Consider the following 17,420-nt stretch of genomic DNA (forward strand, 5'->3'; position numbering starts at 1 on the left):
TGCCGGGGCCATGGGGACCCAGAATGGCCTGCAGAGACACAGTCATGCTTGGAGAGGTAATCTCCTCCCAATATAAGGAGAATTTCATTTTATTTTTGCACTGGTCGCTTTACACAGGAAATTTCAGCTGAATGAGGGGAGTTAATATAATCAGATACAGCTTAGCACAGCAACAAATACATACAGCAGAGAAAATAAAGATAGGCAGGGATAATTTCACTAGACCTCCCTTGCTTCCTGTTGCTCCATTCCTTTCTCTTCCTGAAAAATTATATGTATTTTTAACACGTGAAACAGGCATATTTCCCTGCCTCAAAAGAGCAGGTTAACACTGACGGACAGAAGAGCCATATGGGAACCTACAAAGGACTAACCTCTTTCCAGTTGTACATTTTCTATACTGCCCTCAATCAGATGGTACACGAATGCTTCTGCCAGACACACTGCGTCCCTCGCAGGAGTGCCACCCTTCTCCTCCATCCCCACCATAGGTAAGTAAAACCAAATTAAACTTTTGGTCAAAAGAACTTTGGATCAAATAAAAAAAAAACCCCAACCACTCCCAAAGCTAAAGAAAGTACAAGCTGCCAACACCACTGGGACTGTCTATTTTGGGTAAGCTTTCTAGGACAACAAAACAATACAGTCTCAGGTGGACCTAACATCCCAGTCTTGTTTGTTTGTTTGTTGGGGTTTTTTTGCCTTTTTTTCTTCCCTCCAGCCACTTTTAGGGCTTTTACTTTACTGGAGTTAGATGATGGTGGCTGAGACTCTGAATTTGGCTATTTCCATAAAAAAAACAGCTAGCCTGGCACAAAACCTCCCCGAGAGGAATGACATGTTTGCAGTGTGAGGACCAGCAGTAGGCACTGACCCTCCACCTTTGCTCAGAGGAGCTCTCAGAAGCTTTTCAAAGATGCTCCCCATGGTTCAGACTGACTCCATTATGTTATCCTTCTGTGCCCATGGTCTATTGAAAGCAGTGAGGCAAGAGCTGCCAAAAAAAGCATATGAGCGGCTTGAAGAGTCGGTCTATGGACACCACCATGTTGCTGTTTTTACCTGCTGGGGTCTGGCTTTTTTTGCAGCACCACATCACCATTGCTTGATCCCTTGCAGCTCAGGAAATGCACTGGAATTACACACCTAACCATCCATAAGTCACAAGAAAAAGATCAAAAGTCTTAAACATCATATTGCTTGAAACTCCATGTGGGTTTACGTGTTATCCTGGTGGGATTTAATGTGAACTAATTGTTGGGTTCTCTGTGTACCCATAGACACACACAGCCTTCAAGCAGTCTCTGCCATGTTAGCCATAACTAGCAGGAAGGATGTGGTAGCAGCTGCCCCTCCACATTAGGGCAAACAAGTGGGAAGCCACTTTTTGTGCTTTCAAGTTGTGAGTTATTCTCAGGCTTCTTTCCAAAAAACTTAAATCTCAAGTACAATTCTAAGCCTCCACATCTCCAGCAAAGAAGAGAGAAAAATAGAATAAAACATTATGTTATAAAAGAGATCTCACCATTTTTCAGAAGGAAACTCCTCCCTGATGGATGCCTCCACTATCCAGTGACTGGGAGAAGTCAGTATCTGCAATCAGGCTTGCCCTGGATTATGTCTATTCTCAGAAACTCTAAATGTGACCACACATGGGACTAACCAGCCAAGAAAACCCCGAAGAGCTGTATTTGATCTTCCTGTTCTGTAAATCCACACATCCTCAATAACAACTGAGGAAAGAGAAGTAAACTATTTCCAAGATTTCCCATTTTCCTCAGAAAGCAGTAGCTGTACAAACATTTGAGTTCTCCCTCTCTCTTCTTTGAGACCTTGTTAGCAACATGCCTTAACAGTTTCACCACCAGCACAAGTTTGAAGGACACTCTGGTTTTACACTCAAGCCAATCATCCTTGCCCAACTCTGCTTTAAATGGCCAGGAATAACACGCTTGCATGTGGATCCAAACTGGGATGCAAGTCAGTAGAAGTCCTCTAGTTTCTTCCCTCTTTCCATCATCAGTTCTGTCATAGGCAATTAAAGCCAATTTCTAATGTCCTCTCCACCCCTAAGAGCCATGACCTCTGGACCTGCAAAAGGGTCCTCCAGGCCTCCCTAGCACACCTTTGTAACCAGAGAACAGGGACAGTGCAAATAGAAAGCTTTTCCCAAAATTGACTTGAAAGAGCAATCTTCATGCCCTTCTGTCAAAGCATGGTTGTAGGGAGCACCTCCCTAGAGGAGAAAGGGTAAATGATCCGTTAACATTTTATGTAGGCATAAAGGCAAGAGCAGTTCCCAGACCCCAAAGTTGACACGTGGGCAGAGAAAAACATGCATTCCTACTTGACAGATAAAGAACTGAAAGCTGTACTGATGCTACGTGGCCTGTCCAGCTTTACATGCTAAGTGAACTTCTCTGGAAAAAGGAATTCTGGTCCTCTCCACCCTGCTACAGTGCCAGGGTGTGATACTCCTTGTCTTCTTGATCACTCCAAGAGTACACATTTCCTTAGGAGTCAAAGCCAGGCTTTCTGTTCATGTCTCCCTTTGAACATACCTTCTGCAAGTGGCATTATCCCCTGCCCATGGTCCCGGTCCCGAGAAGTAAGAGCAGCCCCAGCTGCACACAGGGAAGGATGTCTGCAAACCCTGCCACTGCTCCCACGCCACAGGGCTCAGGGTGCTGCTGTGGAGGAGGACACCGGCTCCCTGCAAACCCTTGCTGGGCCCTCAGGGGTGGCTCAGCTGATCACTTCTGTAATCAGCTCAAATGCTCTCAAAGGCCACAGCCATCCTGTCAGGAGCAGAGCAGTCCTGGGGTATAAACCACTCGAAAACCAAAAGCTTCACCAGCTCCTCTGACGCAGCAGCTCCCTATCAAGCAGCTGCCCAGGCCTCAGCACAACTCAGGCTGCCAGCTCAGCAAGAGGGAGACAGCTCCCCAAAAGCATCCAAGTAAAGCACAAGTTTGCATCCAAACCTGCATTTGAAAAACAAAGGCAGGGGCATTGACAGGCCTGGGTACCTAGCACAAGGTGGGAGCTAGGGGAACTGCCAGGCAGGAGAGCAGAGTTCCCCCATAACCCCTGAAGCAAGCACTGCTCCAGCTCGCACCCTCCTCGCATCCAAGACAGAGCAGGGTAGGGTGGGCTGCCTGTGCTGCAGCCCCCAGCACAGCCTTCATGCCAAGCAATCAGTTTCTGGGGCAGAACAAGAGAAAGCATTAAAAAAAATGGCTCCCCCAGGCTGCAGGTAACAGCTACTGGAGCAGATCCTGCCTTATTTCTTGGCTTCTGTACAGAAAACACCCTCCAAGAAATGCAGTTTGAAGCCGCAGCTAAAACAAGAACCATGATGCAGGTCTGAAGAAGATATGTTTTTTCTGTGCCCCATCCCAGATTTCCTGGGTTCCTCCAGCACAGCTCACATCCATGGTCATAGCTAGTATCACAATAAACAACAGAAATTGAAAACATCACGCTATAAAATACAGTTATAGAAAAAAAAATCTGCCCAGATACTTTTCCATGGCAGCTGTCACACTAAAAACTTCTCAGTTTCCTGCGCAAAGTGAACTCGGGAAACAGAAATGCATGTGAAGTAGATAGGAATCATTATGGAATAAAAATCATCCAGATGTTTAAACATGTTCTGTTTTAAACATGCCCTACATGTTCCTTTGCTTGCCCTTCAAGAGGCACCCAGGTGAAAAGTATGGGTGACAAAACCAATCTGTTTGAAGGACAACTTCAGATAAATAAACCAGATCAAGCGTGAATTGGTGGGTCCAAGATCAGAGCAACAGCACAGCAGAAGGCACACACAGCATGAGCTGCTCCGAACAGCCTCTTCCAGATTTCCCCCGTCACTCAAGAAATCGCTGGTGTGCAAGAGCACATGGCCCGTGTGATGAATGCCATTTGCTTACATACTGCTTGGTCACTGATGGCAAGAATATACACCAGAGTCCAGCTCTTAATGGAAACAAGCCAAAATAATTCCCTTACCTTCTGTGAAGTTGCCTGTAAGAGTTATGACAACAAACACTTTGCCTTCTGGCTCCAAATCCACCTGAAAAAGTAAAGGTAACATTAGAAGATTGTTTTTTCAAGGCAGGATTTTGCATGACAAATCCTGCAAACATTTGATAATATTTGAAGATCTATATATATTCTCATGCACACCCTTAATTTTACAAAAAAAAAAATATCAAGCATCCATCACTCAAATTTTTCAGCACTTCTAGGAAAAAGAAGGAATCAAGTTCCTTATTTTTTATGGAGCCTCGAATGTTGAATAATCTCAGCTTTGCTACAGGAAATACAGATTCAATGGGAGGGAAAAAGAAGCAGCAGCAAGGACTAACATTAAACATGCACAGTTTTTTGAAAAGATCCTTGTGCATCTGTTCAGTGAATTATGTGCCTATTTTCTCCCTATTATTTCTCATCCCATTGAAACTATGTCAGTCTCTCAAAATACCATGAGTCCTGGGGTAAACTCTAGTTTCTTACATAAATCACCTTTTTTGGTCTTAAACCATAGAAAACAGGAAACTGTTAGTGTTGTTACTTGAGAACCTGTTGTCATTTAATCTAAATTAGAGAGAGATACAGAATATAATTTTAGGGATCAGAGACTCAATGACAGTGTCGGTCAACCTGTCCTTGAAAGAAGGTATTTATTTTTTGGTTAGTTGCTTTTTCATTTTTAGTTACATTTTTAATTAAGGTTTTCCTTTTGGTTTTTTGTTCATCAGCTAGTTTTTAGTAAAACTCACAGCTAAGAAGAAGTTTGAGTCAGGTTGTCACACAGAAATCTCACTTTAAAAAAAGAAAAGAAAAAAAGAAAAAGGCACTCCCCATACACCCCCAAATTGCAAGGTTGAAATTAGCAAAGAGGAGCTTCACACCTTGTGGGTATCAATAATCTGTGCAGAACAGAAATTCTGAGAAGAGAGCTCCCTGGAGGAATGACTAAACATGGTCGTTCAAACCCCCTCTGCTCTCATAAAGTCACCGTTCCTTGGTCTGGCAGAAATAGAAGCAAGTCTTCTACGTCAGCAGCACCAAGTTTCATCATGGAGATGTGCAGAATTTAATACATCTCAGTAGGCACTGCGGAGTAGAAAAATATTTCCTGGTCCTGCAAGAAAGGAAGATGAGTGCAGGCTCCTTCTTTTATCTTGGGTAACACACGATGTATCCTGCCAATACTTTGATTCCTCTCCAGTATTAACACATATCACATCATTCAAATAAACCTCTAACTATAAGCCTAAGTTCCCAGAGCAACAGTGGGACCACCACTAATCGAGACAGCATTTGCCCATGGCATGCACAACCCTGCCATGCACCAACCGGTCCTTTTAAGGGAATAACATTAAGATATAGGCAAAAGAGAAAGTTGAACTCTATATATCTAAGGGAGGAGCCAAACAGTCATGCTACAAATGGACAGAAAGTATCTGCGTGGCTGTAAGGGGGGGGGAAAGGTGTCCAAGCTGGGCTGACTCTGCAGTGTTAAGGTAGAGCAGTGCTTTCTGCTGGCACCTCTACTGTTGGGGATGCTAACGGTGGCTTCGCTAACACAAGGCAAGAGAAAACAATCTTCTGGGGGAAGATATACATTTCCCTAGCCTAAAATTTGTTGCTGAAGTAGAAAAATTGTTTTGAGGAATTTGTTAAGATGAGCTGAGCCAATATTTTAAAAAAAAAAAAAACAATGAGAGAACATCCTATTTACACGACTCCAGCTACAGTCCAGAAGTGAGACATCTCTATCAATGGGATACAAAACAGGGAAGCTAGAAGTGCTTGCGAAAATCCTATCAAAATGTTGATTTTATGGACATCATATTTTCTCCTTTAAAAAAAACAACAAAGAAACAACAACCTCACAGCGAAAATTTAAATTAAATATTTAGCTTTGACTCAATATTAATTTTCATGTTCGCTTGGGCTGCTTAGTACACTGGCTTTAGGAAGCTGTGTTTGAACAGCCCTCTGTCTCCATTAACAGGGAACTTCAACTCCAGCGATACCATGCACCATTTTTGCCTAAATTTCAGTTCACCGAGGAGACATGCAGCTTTGTAAAGAAGTGGTTCTTTCAAAAATACATAATATCTATAATATATATACATATACACTCATCCAAATTGATTTATGGGATATCAAGATTTCAGATTTTATGGGAAAATCCTTAGTTGCTTAGGTTTCCAAAATCTTCTTTTGTTCATATAATTTTTTCTGCCAGTCTGCGTAGATAGCAATACATCAGACTCCTGCTTTCACATTCACAAAGACCCCTTCCTCCCTTCTAACATACATGGTCTCCAGTGGGATACGGAGCAAACCCTGCACTCCTTGTTTAGTCTTAAAAGCAAAGGTTTGTCAATACACATGCAGCTGGGCTGAGACCAGGAGATGCCACGAAAGCATCATCCACCTTCGACACAGTGCGTAAACAAAAATTGACCCAAACTCTGTAACGCACCTTGTTCTCCATCTGTGCAAATGGGATTCCCCTGCCTAGGGTATCACAGTCTCACAAAACAGAAACAAAATCATTTTGAAAGTCATAGCAGGAAGATTTACAAGAGTTATAAAACAATCTCTCTCCTCTCCAGACTCCAAGATTAAAGACCTGTGAAGACCCTACACTGACTAATCCGCCATGCTCATACTATAGCGCAGATCTCAATAAAGAGGGTCTAGCTGCACTCAAGATCTTTTCATGGCACGCATTATCGTGATCTAACGAAACATTACAGCTCAAAGGCTCCAAAATGAGGACTGAAGTCCCAGCATGCCAGGAGTTGCAAAAGCAGAACATCTTCAGCACACCAGCATCCAGCTGGATGAAGGACCGATGGTGAAATCTTGTCTTATACAAGAGATTTAACCAAATAGTCTTAATAGTCCCTTTGGTCTCACATTGACAGCAACAACAAAAGATAAGATACAATGAAATTAATTAAAATTAATAGACCACTGATAAAAGTTTGGCTTTTGGACCTGCTGTGATCTTCTTTAAAGATGATCAGCCAAATAGCAGCCAACGTAATACGTGAGATCAACTCCCAGGTACATGGAAAGTGCCTGAAACAGAAAATTAGTTCTGACCTAGAAAACTGAAAGGAAAATGTCTGACCACAGACCTGCCCTCCCATGAGCCTGCCCATGATCAGACAAGCAAGTAGCTCCCGGACAGCAACACCCACCTGACGGGACATGCTTCCTTTCACCATCGCACGGACCCCCCGTCCCACGGCCACACAACACGGAGGGGCCTCGTGCTGGTGGCAGTTAACTCCTGTGAGCTCCTCACACTTGCTGGACCACAACCCACGATGCCCGTGCAGCCAGACGGATGCTCACACAATGAGTTGGCGTGCACAGCAAGCAGCTTGCTAAAGCCTGGGCTCCGGGGCTAACCGCAGCCATCCTTGCACACAGTTCCCCATATTCCTGCCTCTGCTTTACACCTTCATTACTGCCTTCACGCTTTGCGGTGCGGCTACCGAAACAGCGCATGCTTGGGGATAGCTTTAGCAACACAGCAAGCAACAGCAGCCACATTTTGGGCACGCAGAAATATGCCCATAACCATCTGAAACCAGCTGCCCACAAACGAGGAATGTGGTACCCTACTTCTTCCCCAAAAGGAGGAACTCCTAATAAAAGTCCTCCTTCACTCTCTTCAGTCACTAAAGAACTTCTATCGCTAGCACCTACTTTCACAGACTGAGAGGACTTCTCACTATACTCTGTTATTTAATAAGATTTGAGCACTTCAAAAGAAAGCAGCTGCCAAAGGACTGGCCCTCCAGCCATGGAAGGGGTAACCCTATCCGGTGATGGCTGGCAGCCCAGGCCCTGACTGCGCGCTGGCAAAGCTCCGGCGATGCCGGTACCTCCCAGCATCAACGAACACCCTCGGGATCCAGCCTCACAACAGCAGCACGGGTGTAACACAAGTACCATGCATATGCCAACTTTTGTTTCTCACTTTTCTTCCTTTTCTTCCCAGCATTGACTGTGGTTGCTTAAAGGCAAAAAAAAATATGTTTTTACAGAGAAGCAGTGGCCACAGTATTACTCTTGAAAGAATTATTAAAGTCCAAAGCAGATCGTGCAATCAGTTTGGGTCAACAATGCAGCTGATGCTGATCTTCTTTCTCAGAGAAAGCAAGAGAGGCTCAAAGAAACTCAACAGCCTGAAGGCAGCACAGATCATGCTATGGGGAAACTCCTACATCATTATACAGGAGATAAGTGATACAGGAACATAACCATCTGTATGCATTTGACAAAATATTCAAAGAGCAATAAGTACAGCAAAAAAAGCTTCCTAATGCCAAGATCTATTTGGCACAGAATAACTTCTTTTAGGGAATCACAGAATTCTGCCCAGAAGGTTTAGCATTAGAGCAGGAGATACACTGCAATGGGAAAGTCCTGCTGTATTGGGAGAAGTGAAGGAGAAGTCTGAATTTTTATGCATGCATGATATTGCACATGCTATGAGGTACACTGATCTCCGAACAAATCAAACTAAACTGGTGGTGTGCAGCATCACACCATCGGCACGCATAGCTGTAAACTGTAATCCCCTCCCTCTGGCACTTTCATCCTCAGCCTGGTTCCCCAGAGAACAACTGGGAGGGAAAACATCAACTTTCTGGCTGTTTTAGAGGTGACTTGGCCAAGTTTTAGCTAACTGAGAGAGGAAAGTGTACTTATTAGTGTAGTAAAGCCTCCAATCGCTGCTCTCTTCTAGTTCAAGGAAATGGAAGACAGGACGTTCCTCCATAGCACAAAGGGTGGATAAGATCAACTGTTGTATCTGTGAGAACACCACAGGATTTTGGCCCAGAGCTAAGCATACACTTTAACTTCTGTTGAACCTCACCGCTGTAACTTAAGAGAAAACAAGCGCTGGAGGATTTTGGCAAGTGAGCTGGAAACGAGCAGGTAAGGACTGATGAGTTCAGTCGCAGTTTCATTACGCTTCTATTGTGAGATGTAACACTTTGGCGAGGAGGTCGAACCCAGGACCGAGGAGGACTCCACTCCTAATTCAAACCACTCGCACGGTGCCCCATGCCTGAACTTGCCGAGATCACGCAGCTCCGCATGACTTCAAAGGGAGCTGCAAGGGATCGGTTTCCCATAAGGAGGGGCCCCAGTCAACCACCTCGCACACCTTCTCCAGAAAAGGACTGTACTAACATCGTTCCCGGCAACTAGGCAGGTGTTATTTACTCCCCTTCTCTGCGTCACAAAAAGAAAAAGCTAGTTCGGGAGCGAACCAGGGAACAGATGCAGGGAGACCAAAACAGGGCTCCTTAATCATATGCCTTCATACATATAATAAAAACTGGTCATGCGTGATTCATCAATGGAAGAGGTTTGGAAAACAAACTCAGAAGGAGGGTAATCTCTCAGGCAACATATCAACACCCAGCTGAAGCATCCACTGAACTCGAAGAGCAGGTATAGTCAGTCAGCCTCTGAGAGCGCCTGGCATGCCTCGCCGAAAAACTTGCCGCGGATGGGAAGAGGCAGATCTGAAGGGTGGCTGCCTGCGAGTCGCTTGTTCTCCAAAATGGAGAAGAGGTGGACCTCCAGGATGAAGAGACATCTTCAACACTGCATCTGGCATGAGCATTAATTCTCGCAAACACAAGTTTAGAAGATTATTTTTTTTTTTCCCCTCTCTTCCCCACAACAGGTAATGCAGTCCGGGAAGCCTGATCTAAAGTACACTGAAATCAGTGGGAATCTTTTTACTGTCTTTGAATCAGACACAAAAGATGACTGCTTCTACCCTGGAGCCCAGAACATCCTTTCTCCCATTGCTGCTCCATCCTTTCTTCCCCACAGGCACAATTAGTAAGCATCCCAAAAGTACAACCTTTTTCTAAGCCGTGTCAATGCTGACGTGGCTTCAAAAACAGAACAAGCCAGACACTTGCAGTGAATAAAGCAAATATAAAAGCTACCTGGGGACTTAATTAACTTAATTAAACAAGTAGCTATATCTTTTGACTTCCTACACAATTTTTAAATTTAATTAACAGAACTGCATATATAATCAGTCATTTGTAGAGGCAATTCCCAAGGCTCTGTTCAGTCAAGAGAGCTGAAAGTCTGGGTTAGGCTAAAGCTGGTTTTTCACATGCCTCTAGTTATTTCTTTCAATTTTTCTTGTTTAAACTCCTACCAGATCATGCTTATGGAATGTCAGATCTTTCTGTATTTTAATAAGGTAGCACCTCCACCTGAGCATGCCTTTGTTGGACAGGTCAAGTAGCAACTTTCTCAGCCAAATACACAGTGTCTGGATTAATCAGTCCGTCCCTCTTGTACGTTTTGAGGCTGACAGACATCTGTCTATCAAGCCAAGCACCTTTGAAAAAATCCTTAGGGTTCTCTAGTACAAAGGGGATTTTGCATTTCCAGACCAACAGATTAAAGTATTTTTCCTACAAATGCACTGCATGCAATTTTTAAGATTCAAATCAGTGTACCTGGGAAAAAAGGAAAAAAAAAAAAGGGGGGGGGGGGGGGCAAATATCTTCTCGTTCCTGCAAAGTGTGGCAAGTTCTTAGGGCAGTAATTTCTACTGCAGGTGCCAAGGGCAGGCATGGACATTTTCTCAGCAACCCACGGCGAGCTCTGTGCAGGGGAGGCCCTAGGAGATGCCACTTGGTGAACAGCAGTGATCCCACTCATGTTCCATTCGAGCTTTGAACCTGGTTCTGCCAAACAGCAGCATCTCCTTACTCCCACTGAGATTTAATTTTGATGCCAGGTCTCAAAACAAAGAGTGAGCAGAGGGTGACACAGCGCTGCAGAAAGGCTGTCGGTCCCACCTCTAATCGGTAGGTCCACGCACTGTGCGGAATTCAATGAGCACCAAAGCCCTCGCAGCTCACTGATTCCAGCTACAGTAGATGCACAATTAGACCTAGAGATGATACCTGGTCCCTTGGGGGTCAGCCTGGCCACCCCATGGTAAGGGACCAAGGCTCAAAACTTCTGCCTCCTGCAAGTGACTGTAACTATCAAAGTTTCAGGGGGAAAAAGCAGCCTTCCCAACAACTATTGCTGCCGTACGTTTAACACTCTGGAGGTAAATCCACAAATGGGTGGAAAGTTAGTCTCTCTTGTAACTCCTATAACCAGTTATTCCAGCTATTACTGTAATATTGTCATTCTCATTTTTCGTTCCAGGACAGCTGTTTAAAATACTACTTTTGTTTTCAGTCAAGCTGCGTAATTATAAGCTGTGCACAAGCCACAAACAATCATGCATAACTAATAACCCTCAGCCAATCCTGGAGTCTTTAATCAATTTTAGTCTGGTTTCATCCAAGAGATTACCCACCTCAACAAGAGATTTGCTCAGGTAGGAAGAGCAAGGGCTGCAAGAAGATTTATCTACCCCTTGAAAATTCCCGCCAAGAAAATCTGCTTGAAGGGCTACAAATAAAATATAGGCAAAAAAGAAGGTTTCAAATTTAAAACAAACAAAAAAAAAATTTCAAAAGCAGGAGCCAAAGCTTGCTCCTATTGGAGTTACACCAATTTATATCGCTTTTGAGAAATCCCACCTCTAAAACAATGAATAATTTATGAGTAATAGTTGCAGGTGGCTGCTCCTTAGTATATATGAAAAAAATTGTAGGGTTATAAAGTTAAAAAGAGGGAGAGGCATACACAGTTGGTTCTGGGACTATTCTATTTTTATTCTCCTTATATTTTTAAAGAAAAACAACAACTACTCTCTGGAGGGGTTTCCGATCTCTTTTTCCCAAGTTATATGGCAAGGGGAGGGAATCCAATTGCCTGTTTATCAGTCCCACAGTACTGAAGTTTCTTGAAGACCAGACATCGACCCCAACAGTACCATCATTGAGCAAAAACCCACTCCTTCAGAAATTTAAGTGAAACTCAAAATGAAATGGGTGACAGGGGAAAGTCTAAGAGTCCCACGCACACACTGGAGTCCACAACAGAGGAGGGCTTTCATCTGCAACCCCAAGGTAAGTGTTGGGTGGTAAACGGGCTGAGAAGAAAACATGAAAGATGACCTGACCCTAGGGTCCAATTTTTGAGGGCACAGAACATGCCAAGCATGGGACAACCCTACAAACTGCCCACAAACAGCAAAGCAGGCACTGAAACTCCTGTCTCAGAGCTTTCTTTCCCCTCTCGATTCAACAGAGCGGTTTGTTGACAACCCTCCCCATCCCGTCCCCAGTGGGTCAGGGGAGGAAAGTGGTCTCACACCCTCCTGCCAGCTCGCTGTCAGCAGCTCTCGAAGCGATGCACACAGCCTGAGCTTACCGCAGGGGCTCTGCGATTGCCGGGGAGCAGCCACGCTGCGGCACATGCCTTCCTGTCCTACACGGCTTCTGCAGCGAGCTGCCGCTGCCGGGGAGCTCCTGCACAGCGAGATGGGGGCAGCTGGTGGAGCAGCTCTACTGGGAGCTGCTCTGGAAGGCCAAGGTCTCCCCTTTTGGATTGAAGCCTTGGGGAACGGACCAACCTCCCACCTGGGAGATATCAAGTCGCAGGCGACTTCGCTCTGCTTTCCTGCCTGGCCAACAAACGGTGTCTCATTTGCTCTAGTGACTGGAGATGTCAGGCAGTGAGCAAAGGCTGCTCTGAGCCTCCCTGAACAGCCCCTGCAGCCCAGCTGACCGCAGAGAGCCGGGGCAGGACACCACTTCCCGGGGGGGCCGCTCAGCACCTTCGTGCCACCTCCCCCGGCTCCCTCCCACAGCCCGTATGACCACAGCCCATGTGAAACCAAAATCGCGTGGGCAGGACGCATTCTGCCTTTCCCTAGCACATGCACGTACGAGCAGAGCTTTAGCTCTGCTGCACACAAATTGTTAAACGTACATCTTGCTTTGTAACACCATGCCAAATACCACCGTCTCCAGTCCATCACTGGATTTTCCTCCCAACTCCTCTTGTTTTCCTCCTACAGCTATTTCTACTCTTTTTTTTAACATATGGAGGGGGAAAATCATATATTTCTTTCATTTCCTAACAGGCAGATACGAACATCAATACAGGACCACTAAATTAAAGGATGGCAAATGCAGGGATTCATTTTCAGCTGTTTGAACACAATTACAGCAAATACAGCCACGCACACATTCAGTAGCTGGCATCAGGCTACCAGCTTTGCATATGCAACGTATGGAAATCTGCCTGCAAACACTTATATATGCAATTGCAAGTAAAAGAGACTGAAAATGGGACAGGGTCTCTGCTCTGAAGAGCACTTAGGAGCTTTGACAAACAAGCAAACAAACAAAATCTTCTATTCAATGAACAGTAACAACAGGTCAATAAACCTCAACAACCAGTAATTACCAACAAAACAAATGTCTTGCAACACCTATAGAGCCTTGGGACACCACTTTACCTATTACACTCGGGACACATGAGTTGCAAAGGGATGATGCTGACAGTTCAGATTTTAGGTCTCTCACCAAGTACACAACACAGGAAATGCCATTTTCCATCTCCCAAGTTCTGGAGATGATCAACAAACGTATTTTCCATCACATATATTAACTCAATATTACTTGGCAGAAAACCCAGGAAGTTGTGCCAGTTTTGCTGTTTACAGTAATAAAGAAAGAAATCACTGACGGGTGCCAAGCAGGCAAGTCACTAGCACTTCCCATTTGGAAACGCTCCAAGGGCCATAGCAATGAGTTGGTGAGCCGAGTCTCCTCAAAGTAAAACACTGACATAGATGAGCTTAGCACTGATGCAATGTCTCCCGACATGAAAAGGGCAGGTGAATGCTAGCGATGGAGCGAGCCCAGGTAGCCCATGCACCAGCCAACACACATCAGAGACCTGGGTTTTGCCCAGAGAGGAACAGAACAGGCACCAGGTGGAAATACAAAAGGAGGAACAAAAAGATTGGGCAGAGAAGCAATAATGATGCTCTTGGTCTTGAAGAAAAGCCTTCCAAGGCACGGCATTCACCAGCAGTTTTAATTTACATTATGAACAAACCTAGGCAGGCTTATGAATCATTCACGACTTTACATTAAGCAGTAAAGTCTGCATCGTGGTCTGAGGTTCTGTGTTCAAGGCACTCTTGTTGGTCGCCCAAGGATCGTCACCGCACAGCCACGGCAGGAGAGCGCTGGGTAACTTGGGGGAAATCCACTGAGTTGTACAAGGTGTGACAGGGCCCTCAACATCCCGTTCATGGATCCAACCCAAGGAATTGTGGACTCCAAAACCAGTTGCAATACCCTGCAAAGAGCCCCTCTGCAGTTGTCTCCCTAGCACCTTGCTCATTTACATACTTGTGTTGTTCTTCACTATTCAGTGCTGGAAAATATTTTCCGGCTATTCATAGGTTTTATTGCATTATCTTAGACTTCTGTGAAATTCTTCTCATTCGAGTCTCCATTAGGTGTGTCACTATTTCTAAAATATCTTCCTACTACATATAATTCATTTGGTGTACTGCTGCTTTTCCATTTTTGTCCAATAGCTCTTTCTTCTTTCTAAAACCAGGCCACAGCTGATGAGATCACGAACCATTAAAACCCATTAGTCCTTCAGACATAATCCATCAAATTTCTCAACACCCCAGGCAGAAAGGGGAAAGGTCACAACTTTCTGCTACTCCAACCATTTCTGTCAGAGACTCACTTTTGAAGAATCAAAGCCCATCTTTTTAATAAGAGTTAGAAGTTAAGTCCTGGTGGTAAAGCAAAAGGCAATCTGCTGGAAGAGTCCAGCTATTTATGGTGCTTGATCACTACTAGTGGGTGCTGCAAAATTTAAAAAAGGATCCCGGAGTGACATGCAATAAGCACCTTGATGCCTGCAGCTTGACGGCAAGTTCTGTGATAGAGGGATTCAAACGCAAACCAAAAACTCTGCAGAGGGCTTGATTCGCAGGCACCCACCCTCTTCTTCCCCTCAACACCAAGCACTGAAAACATCTGTACCTAGTAGAGGACCTTGCAATACCCAACACTACGCTGTTCAGTTGGCAAATGTTTTATGTGCTGTATGAGAGGCCAACAGTTATCTGTCCTGATCATCGCCCACCTATCTCAGTCTGACTCCTACAGCTGCTGTAGCACTACACTGGGGACAGCTAGAACCCCAAAACATGGACGGTAGGGCTAAGGGAACCTCCACACCAGGTAGGCCCACAGTGCTTGCTTTCACCCAGGGAAGCTTCCCACACAGGCTGCCATCCCCTTGTTGCAACGCTGGTATCACATTCCTACAGCGGTGTTCCCGTACCTCTCCTAAAGGCAACGTGACATACGAAAGGAGCGGCATATACGAGATCATACGCTTCTCCACCTTTGCAACCAAAGACCGCAAAGCCCCTTGGGGTGCTGAGGAAACCTTACACCATCAATTTTACAGACAAGGAAGGCAAAATATGGGGATGGCAGAGCTAGAAACAGTGCTTGTGGTCTTCAAAAGCCCGACGTAGCACACTGCACGGCAGGCACGCTGCCTTGAAAAACTGCAAGGAAGACTCTTAAGTACCCATGAAAGCGATGCATGCCTGGACTGCAAAAGCGGTTCAGACGTCAAAAAGAGTCAATCAATTGCTCCACAGCACCAGAACCCATCATTCTTTTCAGTGGCTATAAAGCCTTGCACTAAGTGCGTTGTGGGGGGGATACACATCACTATCACCACCACCACCCCTGTCATTATCACAATGAATTAATTTACATGCAAAATCAAGTTATTAGCAATATTTCTGACAAAACATAAGATTTTAAATGACATGTCTCAGTGGCTTGCCAGTCTTTAGAACTCCAGCTCCCATCATGGACATCCCCATTTAAAGCCTTAACTGCATTACTCATCTTAGTGAGGACACAAAAAAGAGGGATTAATTCTAGCAACTTTCAAAACCCAGATCCTGGCATGAGCTGTAACACCATGGAGAAGCCTAAGCACCTATGCTCTGATCCTTCTTTCCCGATCTTGAATTAATCACAGTGACTTCTTTCCTCCTCCTCTCACTTCCTCACCTGGCAGTTTCTTAACGCTGAAACTATTAAGGATTAACACTTATATCCAGCCAGTATCAATCCACCATATCTCCTCTCACACTCCATGTTGCAAGATGATCTGTCAAATTATTTGAGACGGAAGGATGAGGAGCAAACTATCAAATACGAGTGGTGTCTCACAAGACAGAATATACTTGGGACACAGGGAAAGATGGAGAGGAAGGTTAAAAGTACTTTAGCCCACACACTAACCCCTCTCCCATTCCCTGCCAACAGCTTATCGGATTGTTTAACATCCCTGGTACACACATCCCAGAATACCATGTAAAAGCAGCAGCAGTTTCTGGCCACATAGCCAATTAGACATTTCTAAAGGTACAAAAAAAGGATTGCTAAGGCATGCACTCCCCCAGCATTCCTGAAGGTATGATGCTTGCTCCTGATGTCCAGATGTTACCGCTCACGTCTCTGCTCTAATCCCACGAGGTCCAGCGATGGGAGTCACAGTCAAGTCTTCACACAGCAAAACCACTGTAGGTTGAGATTCAGTATGCGGCTGACAACACCCAGAAAAGGCATGCCATTGCCAACATTTGCTTTGCCAAGTTAGATCATATCCTATTTGTATAGTGGGTTTTGCTTGTGAGTTTGTTTTTCTGTTTGGGGTTTGAGTTTTTTTGAGGAGAGCCAGGGTAAGAGTACAATAAAAATATTTCTGTAAAACAGTAGTTAAAAAAATGTGTGTGTAGATGAGGTTCTTCATACTGAAGGACCCTGAGTTGTATATTTGTACAGAAAGGATTAGGGAAAAGAAAAAAAAAAAAGTCCTGAAATCCTGAAGCCAAATGCCTCAATAAGGGACAGCCCGTCCAAGACCAAGCCATTTTTAGTACCATCAAGTCTGTGATCAGAGTTTTCCTCATCTACCTCATGACAGAGATGATCTCACTTACCCACTTGTGACCATAAAGTCATAGCTGTGACTCCAGCAACTGAGTTGAGACAGGAAGGAGCTGAAAAGCATCGGCCTCCAGCCTGCTCCAGGCCAGTCGATGGGTGACGAGGTGCCGTGTCACCGGGATGTCACCAGTTCAGCCGCAGCCATCTGCCTCCAGCTGAAGGAGGCGGCATTTCTGGGGTTTGCGTGCAACTGCAAGCTGACAGGCAGCTTGCTGACACCTACCAACAGCATGTTGTCACGTATTTCCCCTTTCTAATATTTCTTTTTCCCTTTCCAAAGCGTGGTTTCAAGATGAGGAAGCACTTCTCGGCTAATGTGACCAAGATGTACCTTGGATTAAAATAAAGGGGGGTGGGGTGGAAATGACGACACCAAGAAAGGGTCTGTAGAGGAAAAGGTCAGAATAC

General features: G+C 44.9%; 1 protein-coding gene across 1 annotated transcript in view; it reads right to left on the reverse strand.

Annotated features, from left to right (window-relative positions):
* The window catches only part of PRKCH (protein kinase C, eta), a gene marked incomplete at both ends in the record, with an annotated part of 58,470 nt that overhangs the window by 26,361 nt on the left and 14,689 nt on the right, over positions 1-17,420 (reverse strand). Inside the window, one exon of the mRNA XM_009695780.1 lies at positions 4,012-4,075. Within this exon, the coding sequence (XP_009694082.1) occupies positions 4,012-4,075 (64 nt within the window). The remainder of the gene's footprint in view (positions 1-4,011; positions 4,076-17,420) is intronic.

The sequence above is a fragment of the Cariama cristata genome, unplaced genomic scaffold, assembly GCF_000690535.1.
Source record: "Cariama cristata isolate BGI_N322 unplaced genomic scaffold, ASM69053v1 scaffold1910, whole genome shotgun sequence".
NCBI classification, from domain to species: Eukaryota; Metazoa; Chordata; class Aves; order Cariamiformes; family Cariamidae; genus Cariama; species Cariama cristata.